The sequence below is a fragment of the Micropterus salmoides genome, unplaced genomic scaffold, assembly GCF_014851395.1.
Source record: "Micropterus salmoides isolate LMB-PRFRI ecotype aquatic unplaced genomic scaffold, ASM1485139v1 Ms_hic_scaffold_16, whole genome shotgun sequence".
Taxonomy (NCBI): domain Eukaryota; kingdom Metazoa; phylum Chordata; class Actinopteri; order Centrarchiformes; family Centrarchidae; genus Micropterus; species Micropterus salmoides.
This window is the reverse complement of record NW_024040707.1, coordinates 27,758,219-27,779,455: the sequence shown is the minus strand read 5'-3', so window position 1 is coordinate 27,779,455 and position 21,237 is coordinate 27,758,219. Positions and strand designations below refer to the sequence as shown.

At 40.1% G+C, this 21,237-nt stretch overlaps 1 protein-coding gene across 3 annotated transcripts in view; it reads right to left on the bottom strand.

Moving 5' to 3' along the window:
• Positions 1–1,703: 1,703 nt before the first annotated feature.
• nphp4 (nephronophthisis 4) overlaps positions 1,704–21,237 on the bottom strand; it is a 197,005-nt gene continuing 177,471 nt past the window's right edge. For 2 of the 3 annotated variants that reach the window (XM_038723620.1, XM_038723622.1), the window contains 9 exons: positions 18,907–19,090; positions 18,164–18,247; positions 14,188–14,344; positions 13,507–13,580; positions 13,262–13,347; positions 10,468–10,639; positions 7,102–7,281; positions 6,515–6,658; positions 1,704–2,148 (listed from right to left, as the gene is read on the bottom strand). In XM_038723620.1, the coding sequence (XP_038579548.1) occupies positions 2,008–2,148; positions 6,515–6,658; positions 7,102–7,281; positions 10,468–10,639; positions 13,262–13,347; positions 13,507–13,580; positions 14,188–14,344; positions 18,164–18,247; positions 18,907–19,090 (1,222 nt within the window). In that variant the 3' untranslated portion in view covers positions 1,704–2,007. Of the gene's footprint in view, positions 2,149–3,871; positions 3,945–6,514; positions 6,659–7,101; positions 7,282–10,467; positions 10,640–13,261; positions 13,348–13,506; positions 13,581–14,187; positions 14,345–18,163; positions 18,248–18,906; positions 19,091–21,237 lie in introns of those variants that run through there. The other variant, XM_038723621.1, reaches the window with a different exon arrangement.

Below are 21,237 nucleotides of genomic sequence, written 5' to 3'. Positions count from 1 at the left end.
AGGGCAACTGGACTTGGTTGAAGATACTTGAAGACGTTTGGCTCTCATACAAGAGGCTTCTTCTGTTTTGACTGGCAGGGAATCCCAGCTATTTTAGAACAGCCACAAAAATGGCGAGAGAGAATGGAGGCATGGATGAGATTGATGCAGCTGTGCAGGTTGTCGACTTCTAGAAATAACAGCTGCTCCTAGCAACTGCTAACATTAACCGCCACTGCATGAAAATATGATTTTCACAGATAAAAATAATGTCAGTTGACTGAATATATCGCTTCCCACTGATTGCTATGGGCAACCCTCTAGTTAGGTTATTTCCTGTAGGTTCTTTTATTCTGTGGAAACATGAACAGGGAATGTTGCCCTAAAAAGACTGTAAGTTGGGAAGATACCCACTTGATTTGACTAACTCAAACTGCTGGAGCCTTTTTTTTGTATTTTTTTTTTTTTACACATAATGAGGACTGTGGATTTTGTCTCTTTCAGTGTACATTGAACATTGCATTGAGATTAATTTAAATAGATCCAAACCCATCCTTCCAAACTAACTTCTGTTCAAAGTTGCACAGAGCATCTTTTAGCATACAAACCAGAATGTGAAAGGCTACGGAGAACAGATTATTAAGTGAATAGAGCTTTAATGTGTATTTCTGTAAGTTAACATATTGACATAAAATAGAAAAGACAATGAATGTTTTGTTTTAGAGAAGGTAAAGATGAAACGCACCTGGCTTGGTTGCTATCTTCTTTTTATTAGCCCTTGCTGCTGTGCTGAGGCTTTATTTGCAGCCTGCATTCTAATGAGAGAGAAGGGGGGGGGGGGGGTTGTGTAACGCTGTGTTACATAACGCAATGTGCACGGCCTTCTCTCTCTCCTCTCCCTCAGACAGAGAGACACACAGCCGAGCGAGTGAGGGGGAGCGACCAGGAAGGAGAGGATGGAGGGCGTAAAAGGGTGCTAGTGTTAATGAGGTCGATCTGAAGAGATGTGTGCCTCGCCGGAAAGTCATACCTCATTACGGCACTGTTTCTAATAATGCCGGTGATGAGGATAAGTTGTTTGGGAGGCAAAGGGACACCGAGAGCAGACCCCTGGCTTGTCTTAGATTAAAACTCAACCATCAAGTGGCATTCAAGTGGGTTTGCTGGGTAATTAAAGTCGATAAAATGTTATTGCTTTCACCCTCTGACCACCTCTGGATGGTTGTCAGACATTTGCTGGACATTTCAGAAGTGGAAGGATCACAATTGGGGTTCAGCCACGACGCTGATATTGCTGGCTTTGTGTTGCTTTGCCTTTTACTGAATATAAACTCACGTGGGGTGGAAGTGGCGCACTGGATAAGACTATGCCTTTGGCATGAGAGACCCAGGTTCAATCCCCCACTGTGACCCATCTACCATTGTGTCCCTGAGCAAGACACTTAACTCGTAGTTGCTCCAGAGGCGTGTGACCTCTGACATGTATAGCAATTGTAAGTCCCTTTGGATAAAAGTGTCAGATTAATGTAAATCTTCAGTTAATTTTGCAGATTTTTTCTTTTTGGTTCTTTCTTGCACCCTAATTTTTGCCTTTATGCATAAAGTTCTTTAAATTTTAGTTTCTTACTTACTCTCTTACTGCTTTGGTGTATTGTTTAAGAAACGAAGTGATGTGTTTGGGTGCATGTTTAAAGGGTTTAAGAGAAAGTAGGTTTGCTTGCTTGTTTTGCGTTCAATGTTTGATGTGACCTTTTATTGAAGCTCAGAAAGCCAGCACAAAAATTCTCATTCATTCATACAGTACAGAATACTTCACCTTGTACAAAAGGCTGAAAAAAAAAACAAAACAGTATATGAAGAGAGTTTATTTCTGTCATGAATCTGATCTAATACAAAATCACACACAATAAGTAGAAAAACAGCTCATTTATACTCATTTGAGTTATTTTCATACTCCGATATATACATGTATCAGTCAACATTTCCAGAAGCAGTTTGTACTCGCTGTTTGAAAAACACATCATCAGTTCATGAGTAGTTGACTTTCACACAGAACGTCTCCTCCGTCTTCTCCTCCAGGTTGTTCACGTAGACCAGTATCTCCAGTGAGCCAGGACTTTGGCTAGGGGCGAATCGTAGTCCGATGGTGTAACTCTCTCCCCCGCCGATCTGAACACAGTGAACACAACACAACAAACATACTTCATATTCATCTTAGTTAAAGCTTCTTCCTTTGTCTTCAGTTACACATACACAAAGTCCCCAGTAGTATATCAATGTTACTCTGTGGTGTGCGTGCACGTGTCACGAGCATCACACGCATACGAAGGGCAATTTATTTTGACCTATTGATAAAAAGCATGCCGTTTTAATACATAATTGTTGATGTAGCCTTTGGGCCACTGGGTCACAGGGCTATTTGCTGACTCCCGCCAATTTGTTCATGGGATCTTACCAAGACTTATACGACTCTTTCAGGGTCGCTCTCTGTTCAGTTTTGCTTGACTGAATACTACATGCGTATGATGTGCAAGTCGCGTACATGTCTCACCAGTGACTTACTACTGTTCTTTTTACCTCAGCATGATGACGAAAGGTCTTCTTACATGTCATCATCATTTGTAGTTGGAATGTATGAGAATTGGACGACTTGATTTAATATTCATTTTTAGTTTTATGGCGTTTATGTAAGGTAAATGCGATTATATGTTCAGTGTGCATTGTTCACATCATCACGGTCATGTGCGTAATAAGACAGTTATCTAACATCTAACTGAAGAATTACAGGTTGTTCCTTCCTGTTTTATCTGTGGTCAATTGTCTTATTTAAATATCTAGTCAGTGTGTTCACTCAAAACTCATTCACCATTGTTTGCTTTCTCAAACAGCATTTGTTTCAGTGACTTTGGAGCAACTTGTTCACACTCTCTGTCTCTGTAGCAACATTTAAACAAATTTGGCGTCATTACTCTCATTTGTCTCAAAAAATCAAAGACATTTCAAACATTTCTAAACTTAACACTGCATGCCTTTGCGTGCAGTGCATTAGAGCTAAAGCTATGTGTTTTTGTTTTATTGCAATGTAATAAATATTGTGAAATAGTACATAGAGCAAGCATTTGTAAGTGTGTATCCTCACTGTGGGTTTTCCACTGGCTAATGTTAAAAGGGAAAAAGGAAACCCCAAATGGCTTGCATTCTTCATTGTTCTAACCTCTTAACGTCACACTCTTTGTTTTTTTGTCCAAACTACCATCTTTCCATCCATTGATTATTCCTTTATGTTAAAGACACACAATGCTTAATGTTTTAATACTTTATTTATTGGGGCTCATAATGTGCAAAATGTCTTTCTTTGGTCCTTTTTTTGTTTTCTCAATATTTCAAAATCAGGCCAGAATTCTAGCTTTGCCAAAAGCACAGCTGTATTGATCTCTGCATTGCTTTCCCGCCTGACAGCTGGTTTTATTATGGCGACTTATGTCAAGAAAGAGAAAAGTGCCTCCACATTTGCTTAATGCTACAGGCACAGTAAATTATCTATAAGACACCTGGAGCCTCACTGACAAGATGGATAAAAACAGTGGGCTGTTTTTCACTCCCACTCTCCTCTTGTTTAATTGATGCAGTGTCTTCTGGACAGCAGCGAGCTTCTTAAATAGTTTATGTGGAAACAGACTCCATCTTGTTCATTTATTTCTTAATTTAAGTTTTCCATTTGTTTTGCCATTTTATGACACCTCAGTTAATGGAAGGCAATGATGGCAATGACTCCGGTACTTCATTTCTGTGTGTGAGAATCAGCTATTAGACACCGACGCTGACAACATAACAATAAAACAACAGCAGTAATTACTCCTCTTGTTTCGTTCTGTATGCAAACAAGGAAATCATTCACTTGCCTAACAGCTGAGGCGTTACCAGTCAACATGAGAAGCCAGAAATCATTTATGTCTTTTCCTCACCTGTTGAGATCACAGAAAAAAAAAAAAAAAAAGTCCTGCATATACGTTTACAGCCAAATGTTTTTCCACACAAAAACTTCCTATTTTTACAATCTGCATGTCGGACAAAACTTTTTCCCCAAAGTCAGTCTGCACAGTAGCACTCATGAGTATGATGCATAGCCAGTGGTGTTGCAGCACAGCCAACTCAGGATTATAGCTGAGAGTAAACCAAAACTGATTTTGAGGATGATACCAGGCTAAAATGTCAGTGCATGACATTGTTGAGATAATCCAATACTAAAATGTCCACTGGATGCGGCTGTATTGTGTTCTGACTGAGCTCCAGCTCCATCCAACTAAAACCTAGAGTAAAAGAATGTCTACACAGGAGACATTTCAGATGCATTTTTTGGTCGACTGATGGAAAAGATACGCTCCTATTTTATCTATCTTTATAAGTCTATTTTCTTCCATTTTATGTGCTTAACTACTGATTGTGTGTTGGGCTCTGGACGCTGCCAAAATGTAGGTGACCTACCTAACCTTCTCTTATAAATTTCCTGTCAATTGTCAGTTAAAATTGTCAATGTGTACGCTGCAGTGTGGAGCCTGATTTGAGAGGCTTTTACTTTGTAACAGACAATACTTTTAAACTGAAAAGTTTGTGGTGTCACTGTGAAGACACGAGGGAGAATGTTATACTGAACAGAAGCAACCTAAAGATACTCCTGTAAAAGTACCAAAAATGTGTGTCAAAAAAGTGTGTCAAAAACTGATTTGAAGTCAGTGAAATAACTAGTCACTGTAGCTAACTCTACAGCAGGCACTGATAGTAAATACAGTTTGTTCTGCTGCATGATCGGAATATATTATATATTATATAAATATTGGCCAAGTACTCAAAATTAATTAATTTAACCTCTCTGTTTTTAATTCTATTTAAGTCTTTTTCATATTTTCCTGTTGCTTATATGTATTATGTAAAGCACTTTGAATTACATTGTTGTTGAAATGTGCTATACAACTTGCCTCCTGTTCTGACTGGAACTTGTCCTGTTAAACCGCTGTATGGTTTTGGCCACCGTGCTGCAGCTCAGTTTCAGGATCTTAGCAATCTTCTTATAGCCTCGGAGACAAAAACAGAGAGGTCTCTCCCCTTTGCTTATTATACTCCTTTTATTCTCCATCTCCCACTCTATCCTTTTATTTATTATTTTTTTACTGTAATCCTAAGGGGACTCTAACCCTTTAACACTTAGGGACTCAGTGCTGGAAAATAATGGTGGCCACAAAAATATTGACACTTTGGGCCCAATTTGGACATTTTCACTTAGGGGTGTACTGACTTTTGTTGCCAGCAGTTTAGACATTAATGGCTGTGTGATGTGTTATTTTGAGGGGACAGCAAATTTACACTGTAATACAAGCTGTACATGCATGACCTGCACCCTCTCCCCTCCTCTGTGTCTCTCAGCCACCTGATCAGTGGACACTGCCGACTTTGACGATAACTACGCTCGTTAAGTAGGCCTACGTGGTGCAATAAAAACTTACTGAGTAAAAAGCCAATACTTTACCAACGCCATGTTTTAATCTGCTCAGTCTCTCATCCACTGCAGGTGTGTGGTGCTTTTACACAGGCACAGCGCTAGTTCGGCTAATAGCTAATTGTCACAAACAAGCTAAAGTGAAAGCTTCCTGTCTTAAGTAGCTATTAAGCTTAGTTTACCACATACATTAAAATATGGCACATTATAAACTCAGCTGGTGGCTGAGACAGACCAGACCTCCTCTCTACCAGCAGCAGCAGCAGACGGAGGAGGACAGGAGGGACTGAGTTGTTCATTCTTTCTAAACTTCACTCAGGAATATAATTAATTTTACTGACATTTGAGATTTGTTTCCAGAGAGATATCAGTGACTGCTGTTGGAAATCCTGTTGCTGCTCTAGAAACAACATTTAGTTAAAATATAAATTCCTTGTTTCAAATAATATATACTTTTAAAGGCAATTATTTAATTATAAATAGGACTGATAAGAGCACTGATAAAGAACTGAACCAATAAGGAGTACCAATACAATTATGTCAATAAAATCCTAATGATACCAATCCCAACCTCTGATAAAATGACCGGCCCACCTCCGTGTCCTGGTTTTAAAATCCGGCCCAATTGAATTTGTAGTTGAATAGCCCTGCTGTACACTCATTACTTTACATTGTCATTTCTTCAGTGTTGTCACATGAAAACATATAATCAAATATTTACAAAAATGTGAGGGGTGTACTCACTTTTGTGAGACACTGTATTTAAAATTGACCATTTGGTTTTGCAAAAGTGATGCAAGATTTTGTTATTTCCATTATTTTATAATAAACAGGATTGAAAGCTGATGAATAATGATTCCTAACACTGGTCAGTGGAACTTTCAAAGCACAAGGTTACCATTAATCGCATGATCCTACCTCTTCTAAACGGGTCTTGATTTCCTTCAACAACAAAGAGGATGATTCCCTTTGCTCTAGCTGTTAATCAAAGAATTGATTTTATGAGAGTAACAGAACTGCAAGACTTCCGTCTTTTCTCACCTGGAATTTATCCTCTTTGAACTGGAGCAGGTCTGGATGGTCAGAGCGGAGCAGAAAAATGCGGCTGCTGGTATAGGGGTTGGTGTAAGTGATTTTCCTTGAGCTGCCTCGCTCACCACCAACTGGGACAGACACTTCAAAAGCCTGCGCACGCATGCATGCGCACACACACACACACACACACACACACGCGCAGTCTGTTAGTGCCACAACTGGTTGGTCACTAAATCAGTAGGACACATCCAAAAATGCACAGTTCCCATGTGCAGCTAATATCAGATTTTTTGACTGCATTTGACACAAAATTTGTACATTGGGTGTGCCTCAAGACCGACTTTTGTAAGATGTGTATAAGCAATCAAAATGAGAAAAAAAGACTGATTTATGTGGTTTATGTGAGGAAAAAAATACAGTCATTCTGTTGCTGCAACTGTAAATAAATGAGTGCCACCTACAGTTTCCAAAGCCTCACAAACTGGAGTATGATGGCCACAGAGTTTAAAATGTGAGAAGGGCAGTGCAAGTGCATGATAGAAACACACACATTACCATTTTAAGTGGTAAAGCCAGGGGAAAACTCCTCATACCTTGGACAGTACGGGCCGGTGGACGTTGAGACAGAGCAGCCAGGCGGTGACCAGCCGCCGGTGCTCCACATCCACTGCATTCACATACAAGAAACGGCTGCCTGCTCGCCATGGTTGCACCTTCAGTTGGAGCTCCTGCACTGCTGATGGAGGCAAAACAAACACACCTTCTGGGTCCACCTAAAGAGAAGATATGGGAAGAGACAATTAATAAAGAGAAATAGAGGCACTGACCAACTAAGTTAATGGGAAAAGGTGGCTAACGGAATTGGTGGGAAATAATAGAGGTGTAGAGATTACAGCACAGAGTGGGTGAGAGAAAGGGCGACTAAGGTGTGGTGAAAAAAGGTAGAGAGAGGAGGCAGACAATCAAATGAGAGAAAGTAGAGGCAGAAATGTGACAAAGACAGAAGGATGCGAGAATGAGATTTACTGTGTAGCTCCTTTTCAATCTGTTGAGAAAAGCAAAGCTATTCTCCGGCGGTGAGCTTTATCCTATTTTATAAGACTCCTTCGATGCATTCCACAGTGAGCTAACCTGCTGAGAGTCAGATCAAAGCGACCGCTGATGCATACGGGAAAATCTTTTAAAAATACATCTGTAGCTTTTTCAGCCAGTACCCTATTTCTTCAGGGAGAACATGTTTGGGTCGTACTGTATGCATCCATGGTGGCTGTGACAGTCGATCACTTTTTTTCCTTTCTTCCTTTTTTTTTTAAACTATGAGTGAGTAATATGCAATGCCCTTTTATTGCAGCTCTGAGTGAGAAACATCGTCAAACTCTCTCCCTTCTTGTACCCAGTTTTGAATACGAAACAATGTCAAGTAAAATAGAGGGCAATCTGACACTCTTGGAATATATTTTCATATGTTCAGGGAGCATACAGCCATTGCTAATTTTTCAGATCATGTCAAATTGTGTTCCAGCATGAACTGACATGATTGCAGGAAGAAATGGGGGAACCTCATAAAATTAAATGACATGACAGGAAAAGCCATTATGCAGCCAACTCGCATTTATACATTCTTGATAATGACTTGAATTGTAACCTGAGGTTATTAAAAAAAGAGGCCGTTGCTGTTTCATTGTTTCCTGCTGCTAGGAGAGCAATTTGCATGAAATCATTTTTGGATATGCAGTTTAAAAATTGCTGAAAGCATGCATTAAGAACAATGCCCTCAACTTCTCTTAGATATGGAGGATCTGACATATGATTTGAGCTGTTTTGATTCTAGTTTTTCACTTTTCTACATGTTGCTTCCCATTTGTGTCAGCCTTTGTCCCTGTTGAAAAACAGAAATCATTACGGGTTGTTCATTAATCAGAAGGTCGGTGGTTCCATCCCTGGCTCCTCCAGTCTGCATGTCAAAGTGTCCTTGGGCAAGATACTGAACCCCAGATTGTGAATGTGTGTGAATGGGATTAGTTTCTGTCTTGGATCAGCAGTTGGCACCTTGCATGACAGCCTCTGTCATCAGTGTATGATGTGTGTGTGTGTGTGTGAATAAAGACTTGTCGTCTGACCAGTAAAACACTGGTCAGACGACTAGAAAGGCACCATATACTGTAAGTGCAATCCATTTACCATTAATAAAGAGACGGCGAAAGTGAAGACAAAATCAAATACAACTTTCCACTTGAAGTCTTCATGGGTCCAAAATCCAAACACAGACCAATGGACAACCTACCCAAGCCTGACGCACAGAAATGAATTTCTAAAAATAAGAACCAATCTAAAAGAAACCCGAGAACAGTCAGCCTCAATCCAAATACAAAATCCTTAGACCTGATCCAAACTCACTGGTTGACACTGGCAGACCGAACTACAGAGAAAACCCCGACACTGGCAGCAGCAGGATGCCCCACCAATTAATAACCAGCTGGTGTCCACCCACTTACACATCACACTCTCTATCTGCCTCACAAAACAAAGTCTGCTTGGATTCACTTGGGTATTAGACATACTTGAGGCCCACAGCAAAAAGACCCTCCCTGATTAAGTAGCTCAGGTACCAGGTTGTATCCCAGTTACCAGAAACTCGTGGAACCGTGACGACCTCTACTCTCCACACCGCTGAGAACTGGTTTTCTGTTTTGATAAGATCAAGATGGCACCACGGATGGTTGCCTCCCTGTGTTGGTGTGCATTGTTTTCTCTTGTTTTGTCTGTAAATTCAGTTTTCTGCTGTAGCTCTTTCACCAGAGAAAGGTTCAAGCACTTTAGGGAAACAACAACACCAGCAGAATTATTTCCCACTTTTCTTGTGTCAGCAGTGGAAATACTGGAGATTCTGGTCAAAGGGTTTGTCATCTTTGTACATGCAGTGAAATGCTGGAGGAGAGGGAAACACGCCGCTGTGCTTGTGCGTCTCTGCTGGTGTGGACTTCGCCCACCGTTACCGGGAATATTTCTCTCCAACTTGCGCTCACTGTGCATTAAACTGGAGGAACTTCAGCTACTGGTGAGGAAAAACAGAGAATTTCATCCATCTTCCGTTTTATGCTCCACGGAAACGTTGCTGTGTGGATCGATACCAGACACTGCACTGCAGCTGGCAGGCTTCACAGTCTTCAGAGCGGATCATGACACCGAACTTCCCAGCAATACCAAAGGTGGAGGTATTTGTTTTTACATTAACAGGGCTGGTGTAAGGATGCGGCAGTGATTCAACAGCGCTGTTCTCCTGATCTGGAATCTTCCTTCATCAATTGCAAAACCTTCTACTCCCCCCCAGGGAGTTTGTTTCATTCGTTCTGGTCAGTGTTTAGGATACTGTGTGTGGGGAGCACAAACACAGACTCCTTAGTTATTGTCCTCTGTGACTTGAACAAAGGGAATGTCAGCCATGATCTCCCCAAATACAGACAGTTAGAGAAATGCCCGTCCGGAGAGTAGAACATTCTGGATCACTGTTACACAACAATCAACAGTACCTTTCACGCGGTCCCCAGCGCTGCACTGGGACACTCTGACCACCTGATTCCTGCATACAGTCAGAAATTCAAGCTCTGTAAACCTGTTGTGAGAATATCAAAGCGGTGGACCAGTGAAGCTATGGAAGACCTTTGGATGTGCTTGGAATGTATTGAGTGGGATATTTTTATGACCTCTACCAACAGTATGGATGAACTCACAGAGTCATATTGATATTTAACATATTGTACATATTTTTTAAGTCATATTTTGTCATATCTTATTGTCCATTTTCAATTTTATATTTACACCTTTTGGCTTGCAGTCCTTGCTTTGTCTTTGTTATATTTTCCACTTACTCTGTTTATTGTTATGCACCCAAATACCAAAGCATTACTACATTTTCAACAAGTCACAGACTCAAAAGTGGTCTACTGTTGAAGATATACCTCTATCTCTTGGGGGTGTGATGAGAAACATTTGACCTTGCGAACAGCCTGCTTCCCCTTCAGCACCAGTGATTGACAGCTCCGCTGGCCAGTCACACAGCTGACATCCACCCGCTCCAGGAAATGCACGTAAATCTGCCAGATCTGAGAGGGAACCGCCATCCACTTATCACTATGGAGAAAAACATCATCAGGGACAATTAAGCTGATGCCCCCTGGAGACGCAGCGGTAGCAGCATGAGGTCGGAGATGAGAAGGGCTGATCTGCAGCTGCACTAGCATTTTAATAAGCAGCAACATCATCATCCTCCTCCTCCTCCTCACTCTCACTGCTGAGAAAAGGGGAATTCAGTCTCAGTGGCCCTAAATGACTGTGTGGGAGGCGATGTAGTCACCTACTCAGCCCTGCTCTGTGACAACAGCACTCAAGGAGCATTTGGAATAGAATTCAAGTGTTATGGGTATTTGAGACACACAGGCAGACACAATGTCACTAGTGTTGGATTGACACTACTGATGTTTTCAGCATTTTTTGTACATGTTGCAAATGCCATGCCATAAATGTTTACACTGAATTGCATTAGGTGCAATGCTTTATTTTATGGGTTACATCATTTTGTGACAATTTTCTAAAACATTTCCATGAATCAAGGCTGGCTTATCAACTAGGGGAAACACATAGCCGCCCTGGGCCCCAGTTCCCCTCTGAACCTTAAAACCTCCAGGTTCAATGTGTGTCAAATTGTGGCCATGTGACAAAATGGCTGCCTTTACATGACAAGGGGCCATTTAACTTCATATATTTTACTGTAATTGACCACAGAAACACTTATGGCCAGGTCGTTTTATTCCCGAATAGGACGACTGGATGATCTCAGTTTCTAACCCTATAATGAAGCTGCCATGTGGAGTCCCTGTGTTTAACCCGTACCTGCATTCTTGTTATTGCATCTATTTCCCGCAAAGACTCATGCTTGAGCAGATTCTGCATTGCAGGAAGAGAATGTATTCACCACATTAGACAGTAGACAGACAAGTATAATAATAATTAATTTAATAATTTGACACTGAATGTTGTAAAATGTAATAATTTACCAGAAAACTCTAGAGCACGTGTCAAACTCAAGGCGCGAAAGCTTTAAAGATACATGATTGTCCTAAAATAAAAGTCAATGCTGCCATAAACTACATCTCCCACAATGTATGTCGATTTTGTGACCCGAGAAGTGACGGCATCCCGCCACTAGATAGCAATGTTTCCACACCCACTACGATAGTTTTCGCATAGTGGAGATGAGAAATGTATACAAGAAATCTCTAAATGTCCAAGAAGAGAAAAACTGATGCAGAAGGAAGGCAATTTCATGAATGGTGGGAAAGTGAATACATGTTTATGCTTCAAGGAGAAAAACCTAAATGACGCGAACCTATAGACAAAACAGCTGTTGTTTGTTATTATAAAGACAGCAATTATAAAGACAAAGAATCTGGGTGAAAGAATGGATTAGCACAAGTAGGTAGCAGGAGAGCTGGAGGGGAGTAAAAAGTGTTGTGCAGTGAAAAGTAGCTGCCTGCTCTCATTGGCCGGTTGTAGATGTCGAGTCGGCCATCTTCTCCAGATATTTGGCGTGCTAGATATCTGGCAGACGTCGGCAATGTGTCAGAAATGTGTCGGGGAGCCGTTTTGATGCGTTGTTGAGTAGTTCACACATAACGACTGGCAACTGCAGATCAACCGCTGATTTACTCCCGATCACAGCCTGATGGTCGGCGAGCTCGCCGAGGGTCAAATCGGGCTAAAAATCGTTTAGTGTGAACCAGGCTTAGGCTACAGTAGCCTATACGTCTGCATTTTTCCAGGTAATCAAACTATCTCTCATTAGTTGGATGTATGCCCTATGCAAGGCTGTGTGCAGCTGGACTATTTGTTTTATCAAATGCCACATCTGTCCCTCATGTTACTAGCAGCTCACAATTATTTGTTTTAGCATGGTTCTGCACCTCTGGACTGAAAAAGTGAAAAGTTACTGTAAAAGATTATGTTTGATGATATTTGTCTTTGTTATTTACTTGAAATGTTTGATCTTTGATTGATAGAGTAATGAGGGGTTTTAAATCTGATAAATTCATTTATTTATGTTATAATAACACAGAGAAATTGTCTTACTAAGGCTATATTTTTATATTATATTTTATATATAATTTTATATTTATATTACATCTGATAAATGACTTAACTTGAATACATAATCAAATAAAGAGACAGTTATTTAACAATACGTTAAGGAGTAGTTACGTTTATACAGTCTTACAGTTGCAACTGGCCCTTTGAGGGTAACCGTAATGCTTATGTGGCCCTTGGTGAAAATGAGTTTGAGACCCCTGCTCTAGAGTGTAACTTATAAAATAAAGGCTTTCTAATAGACAGCAGCAGAAGCAATCTAATGCAGATCAGTTCTGCAGTAAATATGTAAACAGCCAAAACTTCATCATATCAAATATTAGTTGGAATAATGAATACAAACATTTGCCCCGCATATTAAGAAACCCACATATAATAATCCTGATTTAGAAGATTAGGAAGACTAGAGGGCAGATTCAGAAACTTCAGGCAGTCAGACCACCAAATCTCCATCTGATTAGTTAATTAATTCAAGCCTGCGTGAACAAGTGTATTAGTCAAAAATAGAAAGCTTCTTCAGGCTAAGATGAGCGTGTGTGTATGTGTGTGTGTGTGTGTGTGTGTGTTTGTGTTTATTGTGTTCAAGTTGCCTGTTTAGTAAATAATACATACGTAAAAACCATCACAAAGAACATTTTTAAGTGTGGACTGGGACTCCCTGGCACTTTCAAGTACACATCCTGAGGCTCCCCTGGCACCTGCACAGAAACAGAGTGAAAGGCAGAAAGATAATAAAATGGAGGGGTAAAGGAAATTGTGCTGAAGCTTCAGTTCAGTAATTAATCCCCTGATAATATTAGTGTGAGTTACTGTGGTAGGGATTGGAAAATGTAAGAAAAATACTGTCATTCTCTCACCAGCATCCTCGTCTGGCAGATGATGTTGGGGTCACTGCAGCGGATGGAAACGTGAGTCTTGGCATTTAGGTTAACTGGTTAACCCAATAACAAAAAAAAGAGGAATAAATGGTTAACTTACAGTCAGTAAAAATGTTACTTTTTGTATTTAAGCAGTTTTCATAAATAGAATCAGTATTAAACACCTAGCTGATCTTAATGACATATGTAATGTGACGTGTTTTATACAATACACACACACACACACACACACACATGCATTTGTTCAATGTTTTTAATGTAATTCATTTCATTTGTTCTTGCTTTTCATTTCCAGATGCCTCTACATTATTAGCCATTTTTGTGATAGAAATTGTATTATACAACTGTTTTTGTTGATATTTTAGTGAAAACACAATACAATGAATACCTTATTCATTCATATCCACCTTGTATACTGTAGTATGTGCACATTAATGTACGAGTTTACGTTCCTCCGGGACAGTAAGTCACTATACCTTCTGAAAATGTATTAAATAAGCACAAAACCAGCACTAAAAAGTCAATACTATGCAAATAAATAAGATGCATTGAATCTTATACCAAACTATCAAATCTAGACGCAGTCAGGGGAGGAAGGGTGGAAGCAGTGAGACAAGGGAGTAATGGCTGATGGGGGATAACTGGGGTAACCTGTGCTACCTGTGGGGTCATGCCAGGGTGGCAGGCGGATGGCTTTCTTGAGGAAACAGAGCTCAGGGTGGTAAAGCCGGAAAGTCTGGTCGACAATGTGAGGTGTCGCCTCCACGTTCACCTGGCAGATGGCCATCGGCTTGCCGTCTTCTGCTTTGAATGTAACCTGTGGAGGGAAGGTGAAAAGTCAGTGGTATCAGCAGCATGCCACTCCTCTGCATGATGTCAATTCCAATGGAAGTAACAGCATCGTCATGGGGCAATAAAACCCCTCGAGCCAAACTAGTAAAACAGACAGATAGCTGGGTTAGAAGCTCCTTAAAGGAGAATTACATTTTTATTACAACTTGGATCTTATGGTCATAGTTTTGTCCATTATTTCCATCAATTTACTTTGCAATCAACGAATGCCCAACATTTTGCTTGTGACCCCTATGTTCTTAAGGTGCACTTACTCTGCCCACAAATTGGGAATTAGTTTCATTCAAAGAATGTTTAAAGGCCTGAAAAGGGGAAGGTATCCAGTATAACAAACAAAAATCCAAATCTAGAGAAATGTAAAAAATACACACACAAGGTGAACCACAATGTTGGTCTTTAATTGTCTCAGCAATGAAGTTATGAGTACAATCAATTTATTTCTACAGATAGGAATAGATAGCCATAATAATGAAAGTATGACCAGTGTTGTAATAATTGGGAACTTGTCTTACAGGCATGGTGAGGTGGGTCATGTATATTTTATTATTTTCTGGCTAACCGCGCCAACTACTTTCATTAGTTCATCAGTTCTTTTCTTCCTGCTTTCCCCTTGTGTTTGTGTGTGTGTGAGACCCTCAGCGAATACCGGTCCTGTGTCATTAGACATTCAGAGAACACCTACATTGTACATTCCTTGACTCTCTTCAATGAGTGGAATTGCTATGTTTTCTTCCTGAGGCAGTACAAGTCTAAACAACACACAGTTTTTTAAAAAGCCTTAGAGAAGTTTCATTTAAAAATTCACCAGAGTGTGATGATCATAGAACAGGCTGTGGCTGTACAGTAGAAAATAAAAGTTGGCTTCAATCTGACTACTGAAACCCCCACAGACCTGCTGAATGTGCTTTGATGTTTGCCGCATTAAAATAGCCCTCAGGATCTGTGCAAATCAACACAAATTTTTCTTACATATGCACTAATTACATATGGTTACATATGATAGCTGGTGTATACATGTACGCCAACATATGCAAACATTTTGGAACTGCCTGTAATCCATAATCCCTAAACCTGTAGAGTTTAGGGATTATGGATTATAACTGAATTACAGGCTATGAATTATGATTGATGTTACTTCTGAGCTGAGAGTACTGCTGTAGTACAGAATCATCATGTGTCCATGTCCACATGTTTTGTTTGACCTCCTGCCTTTGCAATTGTCCCAAAATCAGCCCAGAGTTTCCACTTGAACATAAAAAATCTAATAGGTCAGATTGCCAATGTATTAAGCATCATCATGCTCCACAGAGGATAAACTTTTTCCAGTCTGGAAATTCCTAGGGATTGTCTTATTTTGGCAATGTTGGCCAAAATCTGTTCCAAATATCTCCTGCTCTAATTGGCAGATTGCCATCAAATTTACACATTTGGAATGACCTCATGGCCTTTCCTCTGCTGCCACCACCAGGCCAACTGTTATAGTTTAAACCTCACTACATACCCCCCAGAAAAAAACTCAAGAAAAAGTGAAAACCACTGTTTGTTGTTCCTTCTTACCAACACATTCATATTGTGAGGTCCAATAAACACTGCAGCTTCTACTGTCAGTGAAAGTAATCAGACTACATTGTAGAATACTGTTTTCCAATCACTGCTGTTTGGATGACAGATTAGTGGTATAATGCTAATCAACCAAGTGTTTATTTCAAAAAGAAAAATGACGTATAAGGACAGCTAACATGGCTTTCTTTCATGGCTTTTCGGCAGGATTTTTTCGGATTATTCATAGTGTTCTAATGTTACAAATAAAGGCAGGGGAACTCCAACATCGCTCATCTATAAACATATTATGTTTTATCTATGAAAATGAGTTTGGTGCAGAAAAACTTTGACTGGCCCAGACAGAGCCCTGACCTTAACCTCATCCAGCACCTATGGGATGAACTGGAACACCGACTGTGAACCAGGCCTTGTCGTCGAACATTAGTGGTCGACCTCACTAATGCACTTGTGGCTGAATTGGAGCAAATCCCTGCAGTCATGCTTCAAAATCTAATGGAAAGCTCTCCCAGGAGAGCGGAGGCTGTTAAAGCAGCAGATTTATGTCCATGGTTTTGGAATTAGGTGATTAACAATCTGATTTCACATATGGATGTAATGTTCGGGTGTCCATATACTACAAACTATAGTGTATCATTACACATGCCAATGAAACATCTGAATTAAATAGATTAAACCCCAGCAGTTGTGCAATTATTTCTTACATTCATTTATACAATGTATAGCGGTGGTGGAGTTTACAGCCACCCGCTCTACCTCCTGAGCCACAGCCACCAATAATGAAGAGAACCTTCATGTGTAACAGAGTTAAATATCTAGTCATGAGTAATGGACTATTCTCTAAAGTTTCCACATTTTGGTCATTGATTCACAAACTCAGAAGCTGATCCCTGCCAAACAGCAGCTGTCCAAATCGTTGATGGGTCAGATTTGCAGGCCCATGCTGACCTGCAGGAGCGGCCCATATCTGGCTCTGGCGATGTGTGCTGACTGACAGCGGTGCCAAAGCTGGCATCCTGACAGTTTTGCTGTTGGGGCTTGTCAGTTTTAGTGGGACACAGATTTGATCCAGACCCGACCTTTGTGACCTTTTGACAGGATTTTTGCTCAGAGCAGCAGTGCTGACACTGACACATGAATACACACATACCGTAGGCAGACACACATACGCTTGGCAGACTGGCAAATATTTCATCATCCCATGCAATGAGAGAGCTCCAGGGTACTGTACTCTACACGAACAACAGGATTACTGCGAGGTACTGCAGGTTAGCCAACAGTGATGGTTATCTTTTTTTAGCAGCATAAATGTGCTTACAATGTAAGCTTATATTTATGTCTGCAGAAAGAGGGCCGAAATTTCAACTTGAAAGGATTAATTGAATGGAACAGAACTTATTTTTTTGTGACAGCTGTAGAGCACATTATGTCACATGGAGATATAAAGCATATCGTCTTATCCAAAGTGCATTTGAACAAGCACTTTCCAATTGTTTTTCCGTCCTCTGAACTTCTGACATATTAAAAATGGTTGAATAAGTGCATACAATGGGAAAATAACTTCAGAGAAATACTATATATGCATGGTTCATTTAAAGTAGATTAGCCAGACGTGTCATGCTGTCCTCCATTTGGAGATAGTTAAACTCTCCAGCCTGACATTTGCCAGTTGGAGAAGATAAACAATGTTCAGTAAGATAAAAGTGATTTCCAGCATATAATTTTGCTTGACAATCTTGTCTGGTTAGTGTAACTTTTTAAATAGTTGACACTTCAAAGAGTTCTTTGTGTCTGAGCTGTGACCGTGTGGGAGAGGAGAGGAGGGAGGAGGCGGTGCACTGCCACTCCGCAGAGAGTTATCTGGGATTGCGTGTGTATACTAGATGTTGTTAGACTTAAGGATGTACCAGAAGGTTGACCCGACTAAACTCAAAATATATATATATATATATATATATATATATATATATATATCATATATAATATGATATCATATAATAAACTGAGTTTAGGCGGCTTTATCCCCCTCTACTCTTCTGAATCTACTGATCAATATATATCAAAATGTTTAAAATGAACTACAATAAATCTCTTATCATGGCAGAAAAATATACTGCACATTGCACCTCATTGAGAAAATGAGAAATAGAGGAATGCTGAAGGAGATAAAGATGGTCCAATGCACTGTAAATATTGCACAAAGAATAAGTAGCACACTCTGTACCTTGATAGTCTTGGCAGCAACAATATTGGACAGATTCTTCTTGGCCACCTGAGAACCTTTGCCTGTAGGTAGGAAGCTTGGTCCCTGTGAGGATTTGATAAGAAACAGAATAGTTCTCAAAATTGATCAGCTACAAAAAATAGCAAATTACTATAAATAAACATAAAAAAATATTACAACTGCAGATCAGGAAAGAAAACTGTAAATGATGACAAGAAGCAGAACCACAGGGTGTAAAACCCCGAGTCATCTACAGCAGATAAGAGCATAGCCTATGTAAATGACATTTATTGCGAACTGTCCTTCTGGCATTAAATTAACTGTCAAGCCTGAGTTGTGACTGCATATGTAAAACTTGCCCTAGGAATACATCAGTTATGGTTTTTAATCCTTGAAGAGTAGTGACATTTATATCAAAGAGATTTCACTTTGGACCACTCAAGGCCACTCAGTTTTTAAAATACTTTCTTGAACTGGAATCAATAACTAGACTTGTGAAATACTGTGATATCGGAAGTTAGACAGAGAGAAAAACTTTGATCTTTAGCATCTGTGGTGATGGTAATATGTAGTGACTGATTCTAAAAACAAATCTTTTCAAACCTTTTCAGTGGTTCAAGCATAACATTGGACTGCTGAAAATACAGTGCTATGTATCAAAATAGTGCATCCTGCAATAATTACCGTTCTTAAAAACACAGTTTTATAAGTTGACCATTCCTAACAAATCAATTCCACTGTACCTGGAGAGCCATGGTGTGGTCGCAGAGGAAACTCTGATATTTCAGGGGAATATGGATGCTCTCCTTGGGTCTGAGGTAAACCCTGGGAGCACCTTCCTCCAAGTGGAACATGTTCTCCTCCAGTGGGGTCGTGGTTTTGGTTAGTGCTTTGAAGTAACGCCACTCATCTGTGTTAGTGATGACGCTGGATGGAAAGATTAAAGGACATGAGTGAGATGAAAACAGGCTCTTGTATATCTTCAAGGTATGCATCCAGGATCAAGGTCAGATTTGTTACACAATCAGGAATAACACTGAACACTGTCCTGTTCATTACATACTTAAAGTCTGATAAGATGGTACTGACAAAAAAAAAAAACATACTGATGTTTTTGGTATTCTTTGCTTCTTAACAGATGTTTGGCTAACAATACTGACCATGGTGGTACAGAAAAGTCCATGGGATTATTAAAATGAATTGGTATCAACAATTATATAATATCAATTGGTATCGTCTTGGAAACATGAATGTTCTCAGCAAATTTCATGGCAATTTGGATACTAGATTTTGCAGTATCTAAAGCAAAGGTCACTGAGCATCCAAAATACAAATGGTTCATAATCTGGAGAGCACGACTGTAATTTTTATCCCGATTTAAAATTATGTTGTTGTGCAAGCAAATATTTGCCTAATTCTGGTGGCGAGATATTTTGAGATTTAAGTCCCTAGTATGGGTCAAGCTCCAAGATCACTGGAAACTACACTTCCCATGATCCAACTCTTATTTGACCCTGCATGGTAAACACCTACATGTCTTTCAAACTCCTCCCAGTTTGTAAAAGATGCTTTCTGTTATAAATGTGTTGTCTCCAAGCCCAAGCTAAGATAATAACCCTGAACATAAGATGACATCACAGAAGTCATTATACAGTTCATACACTTCATGAATGAGATCAATGAAATGCCCCTTGGTAATTCAAATTCCCAGCTCCTAGTGTTTATATCTCCAACTTCATCAGCCCTTCTCATCTAAGCTTCCTCAGTGAAAGAGGATCATGAACACAACAAAAATCTGATTTTCTCCAAACTGCTCCAGCAGGTAACAGGACCTTCTCTCACTCAATCACCTCTCAATCTAAAAGGTGCTCCAGGTTAGGCTACTGCACAGAGCTTTTCTATACAATCCAAATGAAAATGAATTGCACTCTAACACAGTATTGCAATATAACACAGCATCAGTGTTTCCCACAGAATGACAGTGCAACTGTGGTGGGACATCGGGGCGTGTATATGTATTTTTTACTGGAAAAAATAGGAAGAATACATTACCCTATTTCTAATAGGTTATTTCTTTTAATTCTACTTAATTATCCACCTTATTTTAGTGTTTCCTCATAAACTACAGTTATCTGCTAACCTTGCTTTTCCATTTAGACACACCTACACCGGTGTCTCTCTGTCTTTCTTTCCCTGAATATGTCTGCTGTGATGACTTTCTTTGTCAGCAGTTTTATAAAGTTGCCCAAAATACCCTACTCAGCTGGGACAGCTGGGTTTTCACAGCAGCATGTGAGCCGTGTGTGGAGGAGCCTTGTTGTTAATGACGTCGCCTTGATCAAGACCAACGTGGCATTGAATGACATTGGCACCAACAGGCTTTACCTGGTCCGGGCTTGTAAAATATCCACCGTGTGCACATCTTCTGACATAATACCAGATAACGTCTCTCCCTCTGTCTCCTCTGCCAAATATATGTTAATATGCGTTCTGATGAGCAAAGTTTATGTGTGGGGAAACAGCTTATTTTGGCCTTACAGGTATTACATATTGTGAGTGTTGTCTTGCGTGTTTGTGTGTGTGGCTCTAACAATGGTTGCCGCCCGTGGAACGCTGTGGTACGCGCTGCATGCGTACATGTGACTGGCTAGAGTCACTGACTAAGCTAAAACAAAACGATTCTGGTCACCGAACGATCAGTGCATCTCCACAGGATCCAGCAAAGCATCGAAAACAATATAATTCCCTTTAGTAGGCTAAGGACAAACAATATTGATCTCCCATTCTTACAAACTGATTCTAGCACTGTTAAGTTCACTGTATGGCCAGCAATTGAAGTGAGCTAATTCCACAGTGGCAGCAGTCAACACGCAGCACACAATGCATCCTTTTTAATTACCGATGACAGCTTTCATAAATGTGTATAAAGGTCAGTGAAAGCCCTCCTACAATCCCCAACGAATGGATTTCCAGGGAGAAAGCAACAGGAACAGATAACACATTCCAACAGAGGGAGGACTCGTATCCACTCTTTCCTCTTCCTTTGAATGCAAAAATTTCATGCACAAATGCAT